This window comes from Pezoporus flaviventris, unplaced genomic scaffold, assembly GCF_033815535.1.
Source record: "Pezoporus flaviventris isolate CSIRO_AGI_PZ_B2104156 unplaced genomic scaffold, CSIRO_AGI_Pfla_v1 ptg000015l, whole genome shotgun sequence".
NCBI classification, from domain to species: Eukaryota; Metazoa; Chordata; class Aves; order Psittaciformes; family Psittacidae; genus Pezoporus; species Pezoporus flaviventris.
In genome coordinates this window covers 3,379,910-3,388,570 of record NW_026892563.1, presented here as the reverse complement: position 1 = coordinate 3,388,570, position 8,661 = coordinate 3,379,910, and the positions used below count along the sequence as shown (strand labels likewise).

General features: G+C 45.3%; 1 protein-coding gene and 1 long non-coding RNA gene across 2 annotated transcripts; one reads left to right on the top strand and one right to left on the bottom strand.

The window, feature by feature from the left end:
* Positions 1-520: 520 nt before the first annotated feature.
* LOC133269240 (uncharacterized) lies at positions 521-4,422 on the bottom strand. Its single transcript, XR_009743385.1, has 3 exons — positions 4,293-4,422; positions 2,233-2,370; positions 521-637 (listed from the first exon to the last, which is right to left on the bottom strand). It is a non-coding gene; the product is annotated as an uncharacterized LOC133269240 (long non-coding RNA).
* A 949-nt stretch (positions 4,423-5,371) lies between these two features.
* Positions 5,372-8,661, top strand: KLHL34 (kelch like family member 34). The gene is made up of 2 exons (XM_061453255.1): positions 5,372-5,470; positions 5,613-8,661. Exons 1-2 carry the CDS (start codon positions 5,399-5,401, stop codon positions 7,509-7,511), a joined length of 1,971 nt encoding a protein of 656 aa, XP_061309239.1. The 5' UTR covers positions 5,372-5,398; the 3' UTR covers positions 7,512-8,661.

The window sequence follows — 8,661 nt, the reverse complement described above, 5'->3', positions numbered from 1 at the left end:
TGTAATACCCAAGCAAATCAAGTTTGGGAACCTAGCTCAACCAGCCACAAGGTCCTGGGGAGACAGGAGTGTTTCACAGGAGTCAGAAATGCTCCTTTCATAGCAAGGGGGCCTCCATGTGTACAGAAGTGACCAGTGAGCAGAGCAGCTTCAGCTAGCAGTGTACATGTCCTCACTGTGCAAGGTCAACATAAAACACGGTCTCTGAGCAGCCCTGAGCTGGATACAGAGCAAAGGCACTCCAGGCAGGGGCTGCAGGTCCATCTCTGCCCCAGCTGCAGCCTGGGCAGCCCTGGCTTTCAGTGGGAAAAAAAGCAATGCCTCGATGCAGAGCACCTCTCCTGCCACCAGACCATTGCAAGAGCAGAAGCAGCCCTCTGCCCTCCTCTGCGAAGTGCTGTGAAGGCCATTAGTATATCTGCTCTGAAATGGACTCATTAAAATACAGATTCACCTTTGTTACTCTGCAGCTGCATGCCTGACTCATCCCACTGCAGCCGCTCTGAAATGGGAACCCAAGTTAAAAACTTTCCCAATTTGTTTTTTTATTCACCGTGGAAGCTCATGTCTAACACACTGAGAGGGCAATGGAAGCCATAACAACATTTGTCTTCATGGAAGGCGAATGGAAGGAAGCCTGAAAAAAAGGGAGAGGAAACAAATGAGACACCAGCTGATTAAAAGACTCTTATTTCATGTTGCCTTCCACAGTCTGACACAGGATGCTTTCTTGCATCCCAGTACCCAGTGTTAGTGTAACCCATCTGGGGCATGGCATCCCCAGCCCAGGTGTGCATATGGTATTTCCACCTTGCTTCCTCTTTTTCCATATAACCACAGAAAACTGCCAAGCAGGTGTGGCTTTGCAGGCATGGCCTAACAGCAGGCTCTGGCTGGAATCCCTGCTTACACACCTGATCACGCTAAACCTCTTCTCCCCAGTGGCAGACAGAGGCTTTCGCTTAAAGTTTTTCTTGCCAGCATCGTCCCTGGACACAGACCCCTCCTAGGTGGCACATGGAGGGATGTGGTGCACCCAGGCTTGCAGACTTCTCTGATGGGCCAGGGGATGCTCTGGTCTGCACTGATTTCCTCTCCCCAACTGTTGTGGGGGAGAGTGCCCATGGGGACTTCCAGCTCCTTCACACCCAGACAGTGCTTAAGACCACATGTGTCCCCAGCCTCTTCCTGCCAAAATGGAAACCTCATGGCCTAAGCCCACCTCATCCAAGCTGGTAACTTTCTCGTTTGCTTTTATACACAGACGTGATTGCACCAGACATTGCTTTTAGCTGCAAGAAAATGTCTTCTTCTTACTGTTATGTTCTTAAAGACTGCCTTCCCAGGCTAAACATCCTTTGCTTTAAATAGATGGGGTGACCCATATGCTATTGTGAATGATTATTCAAGGGTGAAGTACAGACTCTATTCCAATGATTTTTTAAAAGACAACCTAAATCAATAAGATCTTTCTTGTAAGTTTCTAGATATATATCTAGATATGTATGCTACATCATCCCTATTGCTTTCATCATTTGGCTCACTTCTGCTATATTTGTTCATGCGGTACATTACCAAGCATCTGAAGCATTTGCTCTTTTGTCCTCTAGACTGCACTGATTTCTTCTGGAACAAAGTGTAGCTTAGAAATTCTCCACTGTGGATTTTTGTAATGAATATTCCACAGTAAGCCACTTGTTACTAATGAGCCTAATTTTACTTGTACAGCTCTTTTTATAACCTTTACTCTTAAAAAAATAATTGGGAAAATTTACAATGATAATTGAAGTGTTTATTAACTGATGGTCTACTTGCAAGATTAAACTGAACATGGCATTGAAATTCAGACCATTTTTCAGCTTTGTACAGGAAAAAAAAAATGCTGCAAGCATGGAAGCCAGTATTTTCCACAGCACACCTCTTAATATTCTTTTTTATTGCAGACTGCCTACTATAGTATAGCAATGTTTTCAACAGGAGTATATTAAAAGCCTAAAATCTAAATATAATTTAAAGTCTAAATGGAGCACGATTAAAAATGCATTATCTATTCCCAGCAAATCAATATCACTGAAACACTAATGTTTCCCTAATTTTAAGCACCAACTAGTGAGTCAAACATTAGATCTGATCTTCCAAATTATGGCTGAGAAATATAAGATCGTGGCTTGACTGAATCCCACCTAGTGCTCTGTCTCTTCCTAAGATTTGTACTGTTAGCTGTTTATTCACTGTCTGCTCTCTTGCTAATGGACTTTAACTATTCCTCCAAAGGTGCCAAAGACCTGAGATGCTGCCTGGAGATAATTTGTCTGTCAACAAAGGAAGGTGCTGGCTGAGTAGGCTCCTTAGTTAGACACTGCTAAATGTCTAAAAGCAGAGCAGGGAGAAACCTCATTTTGATAATGATAACCTTTGTTTTGTCACTCCAGAGCAAGGGACTGAGAGGAGGTGGCTTTTATCCAATCATCAGTGAAAGGAAAAAAATCTCTGGGCAAATAAACAGCTTTATAAAGATCATAATTCTTACTAGTTCTATTAGCTGGCTTGCCACAAAGATGAAGTAGGTCTGAGAGGGAATTGCACAGCAAACCTGCATGCAATTATACAACCTGCTTATCCAGCACAGGTATTAAATTAGTTTAGTTAAATCAGTGCTGGCTCCTGTGGCAACACACTGGAGTCGGCTGGCAACTGCCCTGCGTAAACTATGCCACATATACGGAAGTCATTCGGAGAGCAAGTGGTGCACGACCAGCTTGGTTAACATGGCATCACTGGGCATAGACATGGATGTTCAGACTGTGCCTCATTTGGCCTCATTTCAGTGCTTGCAGACGATGCTGTGATGGTACTTTATGCATGCCAGCAAGATTGGTGGGAGCCTGGGCAGTGTCTGGCCTGGCCTTGCTCAGGGTCTTGGAGTGCATCACTTGACTGGGGAAGTGTGTTTTGGCTTCTGCTGGCAATACTCACTGTTGCCCATGCCAGATCTCTGACCCCTTTCTGGTGCATCTGGATCCAAGGAAAGTAGGATTTAATTACGTGTCCTCAGTCCCAGCTTCTGTGGCTTACCAGGCATACAAAAGGCACTTTACCAGTGCTGGGGGGCTGTTGGCCATGGCTCAATAACAGAAGACCAGTCCAGTTTCTGTGCATTTGGTGGGCATCATGTGCAAGGGTTTCTCCCAGTGGTGGGTTCCCAGATGCCTGCCCAGCCAGTGTCTAACCTCTGCTGTGCTCTGAATTGGGGATCTACATCTGCCTGGGAGTCCACCCAGTGAGGGAGGCTGAGGACTTGACCAGGACTACAGACAGGTCTCTGCTGTTGGATTATTGGGTTTCCAACAGTCCTCTTCAATCATCAGTTCCTGGCTGTGTCACCTCCCAGCCCTCGCCTCAGAGCAATTGCGGCTGCGCAGGTGAAGGGCTGATGGAGGACAAGGACTGTTGCCTAAAAAGACATGATGCTAGGACTTGCTTATGCCAGAACTGCTGCAGAAGCTCTCCTCAAACTTAGTCCTGTGCTGAAGGCACAGCCTGTGCGCACCCCTGCACTCACTGCTCAGCCCCCCGGTGAAAGTGTGAAGGCACAGTACTGGCTTGCTGTTTTGAAACCATGGAGGTTTATCTGCACCTCTAGTTATTGAAATCTGGTACCTTATGGGGTTAAACTGGAGAAAGCAGTATCTTTAAGAGTGGAAGAATAGTGGGAGCTTTAAGGCCTGGTACCTCATCACCAACACACATCACTGCTAAGTGGTGACAGACATACCTGTGTCTGTTTTGGCCAAAGCAGGAAAAGCATCAAACCAGAAGCTTGGACTCAACTGCACAGCTTTGCTAACAATACCTGAAATACTTTAGAGTTGTCCCAACTTGGACATAGGCAAAGCCACTGGAAAAGAGAAACAAGACATTCCTTTTCTACTTCATCCCCACTGCCCATACTGTCATTTTGCTAGCAAGGGGGAAGATTTTTTTAACAAGATCCTGATTTATAGTTTATAATGTCATGACCAAAAGTGGATTCAAGCAGTAAATCAATTTTTAGAGCTATTCAGCAAAAAAAGCAGTGGTTTTTGAGTCCTTCACAAACAGAGCGGAGGTATCAGTCTGTAGGTATCAGTCTGCTTAGCAAGACAGTTTAAGCTCATTAGAAGAGTCACACAGCATGCATGCTCCACATCAGTACCCAGTCAGCTCCCAGACAGTCCTTGATTACAGGGGTAAGCCAGAATTTCTTGACATCATATGAATAAATATAAGCAAATGCAGGAAAAAGTCTTTACCTTGGGCTTGAGCAAAAGTTGACATCTTTGAGTTCTGCAGGATCGTCCTCTGCACCCAAGTCTGCAGGGTCATTGTCCAGTGTTTATCGACACTGTCAAGATTTGCAGGTCCTGAGTGTATGTGACTTGGAAAGAAAGGTGTCAGGAGGAGATTCCTGAACACCTCCACCCAGAGTTACACAGAGAAAAATACAGAAAAACAAAAGCAAGCTTTAAGAGGTCAAAATGCGTAGCCTGCCCAAAGCTACTATTCCTGGTAGAAATTAGACGCTGAAGGGCCTGGGTGAAAATCAGGGGTAATCCCTGTACACGTTTCTAATGAGCCATACTGAAAATGAGGAAGCTGAGAGAGTCAGCTCCTGCCTGTCCCTGGGGGCTCCAGGTTTATTCCCAGCTGGTAACCGAGAGCACAGTTATGCAAAGCCTCCTCTATAAACAGGGTCTGGTTTATTATGGCTGAACTGGGAGAGTCTATTTTTGTCACTGCTTTGTGTGAATGTGTTACCCTTGTGATTTCCAGCCAGATCATTCCATGTCAGCTGCTCTGGCCGTGGCTGCTGGTGGAAGCTCCTCTGCCCGCCCAGTCCCTGGCCCCTCTGCTCGCCTGCCTGGGTTTGGCTCCTGGGCAAAGGGGATGAGGGGATGTGCCTGTGGCTATTCTGGTAGCTGTGAGTTATGGCGGTGTCATGTGAAGCAAAGAGCTGAGAAATGCATGTCAAATCAAACCAGTGACTAATCATGATATTTTGGTTGTCTTAGTGCCTGCCAGTCAAAGATTTATGGGTTCAGAAAATCTTCACGTAGTAATCCTTGGGTGCTGATTTGATCTTCAGCTCGGGCTTCCTGAGAGAGTGTGAAAAGAGGACGATAAGGGCACTGATGTCCCGGGGTGGAGAGGTCTAAACTCATTCGAGTTTGAAATACGAACAGGAGACGAGAAAAGCCAGCACTCCCTTCTTACCCGTGTCTGCTCAGAGCCATGCACTGCGAGCCAGAGAGGATCTATTCAATGCGCCTGCAGAGCAAGAAGGGTCGAGGGCGACGGCTGAGCAGACACAAACTATCATTTGTTGGGATTGTCATCTAGCTCCCTCATCTGTCACCTGATGGCCAGCCAAGCAAGTGCTCCGCACAACCGTGGACCCTTCATCCTTGCACAAGTGACAGAGGCAAGAAAAGTAAGGATCCTACAGCTGTTACAACATTCAGCTGTTTTTTCTATAAAGGAATGCCTTGAATTCACTACCAATCTACTAACTGTCCCCCCTCTGCCAGGCAAGAGACTGATTTGGTTTTTTTTGTTGGGCTTTTCTCTAACAGCTGGAGGTCTGCTGGGCACTCAAGCAATGGCTAGTGAACAGGGCAGCTATTTCACTGTCTAATTGCATTTTTACTTTAATAACTTCAGGGGAAAGTGCTGCATTGCCTACCATGAGTTACTTTCTGTCCTACTGTAAAGCGCACTGCACCACCGTACTCGCTCAGTATCAGACCCTGAGATCAGAGGGCTTTCTGTGTGATATTTTGCTGAAAGTGAAGGAAAATGAATTTCCTGCACACAAATCCTTGTTGGCATGCTCCAGCGACTATTTCCGAGCTATGTTCAAAAGTTACACCCAAGAGTCTAAGGCCAGTGTAATTCACCTGCAAGTTGTCTCACCCACTGGTCTCCAGCATGTCCTGGATTTCATTTACACTTCCTTGTTGCCCCTTTCCTTTGAAAGCCTGGAGGATACCTTGGAAGCTGCAAGCTACTTGCAAGTGACTGACGCTATTGGCTTGTGCAATCAATACTTAGTTAACAACCTTGCCTTGGAAAACTGCTGCTTCTCTGCCAATGTGGCCAGGAAGTTCTACTTGCCAGATGCCTTAGAAGCAACAGAAAAATATATTGTCAAAAATCTCTGGAAACTGCTGGACTTGGATTTGCCAGGACTGCTCGAACTGAACTTCAGGTCTTTGCTAGCAGTGGTTCAATCACCAGATCTCCCCATAGTGAAAGAAACCTGCTTGTTGAATCTTGTGCTGCTCTGGCTGAAGCAGGATAAATCCAGGCTGGTTCACACAAGCAGCCTTTTAGAGCACATAAGATACGGTCTCATCCCAGTGGAAGAGCTGAGAAAAGCCTACAGACAGTCGGAAGTACCCCTCTCATCAAGTATTAAGTGCTTGATCATTAAAGGAATAAATTACCATACATCGGTTTACAAACAGCCTGTCCTGCAGGATAAGTCCACCACACTAAGGAATGAGAAAACTCGCATCATTCTGCTGGGGGGAGGAACAGCAAGTGGGGGGCTTGTCACAGATGTGGTGGCCTTCGACGTTTACAATCACAAATGGCGAGCTCTCACAAAGGTGCAGGACAGGGTGCAGAACCACAGTGTATGCGTGGTGGGGAACTTCCTCTATGTCTTGGGTGGGGAAATAGAAAATGGTGCTCCAGGTGACACTAAAACCGAAAAGAACCTATTGGTTACAAACAAGGTCTACCGTTATGACCCGAGATTTAACGCATGGACCCAAATCACAGGCATGCTGGAGAAGAGATGCCAGTTTTCTTGCTGTGTCTTGGGCAAGGATATCTTTGCTATTGGTGGAAGGGGTGGGGATGGGTCACTGCATTCATCTGTGGAAGTCTACAACATCAGCAGGGACAGATGGACAAAGGCCAGGGAATTGCCATGTAAGATGCATGGCCATGCCAGTGCCATTTGCAAGAATACTATATACATCTCTGGCGGCAAGTACTCAGATCCAGCCAGCACAAGCAAGGATGTATATTCTCTGAGCTCATTTGAAGGGCAGTGGGTGAAACAAGCACCCATGAGCATTGCTCGATTTGGGCATCAGATGGCAACAATCAGAGAAGCCATATTCACCTTTTTAGGATTATATGAACCATTCTCTGAAATAGAAAGATACGATCCTGATCAAAACCAATGGACTCGGTTAAGACCACTTATCTATGATCGATTTTGCTATGGTCTGGCAGTGGTAGAGGAAACAGCTCTTCTTATTGGGGGAAAGAAATGGCAGAACTCACAGGAAGTCCCCACGCAAGATGTGGTCGGTTATGACATTGACAATGATGGCTGGGAAGAGATCTGCAAAGCTCCCTCGCCTTGGTGTGGGCTGCAGTGCGCGGTGCTGCAACTCTCCGAACTGGCCGATGAGCAGGAGACTGACAGCCAGCAGAAGAGGCGGCTGAACTGCTGAGCTCACACACTGAGGAAGAACCATCTCAGGGGACAAGTATCAGGGTGGTGCTGAGGAAGAAGAAGAAAACTGCAATGGCACTGAATGTGTCAGAGTCAAAGCTTTTCCTTAATAAGCCAAACACCTGGTGGAAACATGCAAGGAAGTCTGGCTCCAGCATGGGAAAAGGTGCTGGAATTACAGAGTTGGAAGCCTATCTCATTAAGGAAGGATGTAGCAAGTGGCACATTTTGAGGCAATGTGCAAGAATCGTAATCCTTGACTTTTGAAGAATAATACCTAGATAGCAATTAATTTTTCAAGTCCGATATTTCAAAGGTTAAAAAAATATAATCCATCTTTTCTGTTTTCTTAATCAGAGGTAATTTTCCTAGCTGGTAAGTGCCATTGAATTCTTATACTATGGCTAAGCAAAATAAAAGTGAACTGTATAAAGACTAGAAAATTGATGCCTATGAGAACTAATAACATATGCTGCCAAGGAAAAGGTATTATTCGATATGCTACATACAAGGAAAGAACATCTTAGCTAACCAGCATGAAATTACTGGACAGAAAGCATGGATTTTTTTGATATATGGACTCAAGTTATGGCCATGAGTTGAAACAGTGATTGTTTAGCAGAAGTCATTTCTCCCTGAGCAGCTTTTGTTGCATTATGCCCTTCAGATGCTTATTTTGTGTCATTTTAAAGACCAGCACAGCACATTTCTTTTGTACCAAAACCTTGTGTTAGTTTAGATGGCCAGAGCTGAAGTGGTATACTTATTATTAGCCTTGTTACAGGAGTTGCTGTAACTAATCCCTTGAAACTTACCTCAGTAGCACATGCTGCTTTATCATACCTGCTCATAAGGGTAAAATGGATCATAGCTGCTGAATGATCTGCGAGAATCTTGCAGTCAGAAAAGGTTTACTTTCATCAAAGAGGATGAAGGTGAGAGAGGTAACTGAATGTTGTCAGAAGTCTTTATTCAGTGTCTGCCTACATATGAAACAGCAAGCCTTACTTTTTGGCCATGCTGGACAAGTTTGAAGGCACAGATTATGAGGGTACTTTAAACACTGTGTATCTGTGAAATGCAGGTAAAATGGCCAGATGCTGCAGAATCACTTTGGTATGAAGTAAATTGAATCCTGAGTCACAAGT

What these genes read in the sequence shown, in the direction of transcription:
- KLHL34 (XM_061453255.1), top strand. Translation starts at nt 5,399, where the DNA reads ATGGCCAGCCAAGCAAGTGCTCCGCACAACCGTGGACCCTTCATCCTT. An exon ending in AAGTGACAGAGGCAAGAAAA is followed by an intron (nt 5,471 to 5,612) that starts GTAAGGATCCTA and finishes TTTCTCTAACAG; the next exon opens with CTGGAGGTCTGCTGGGCACT.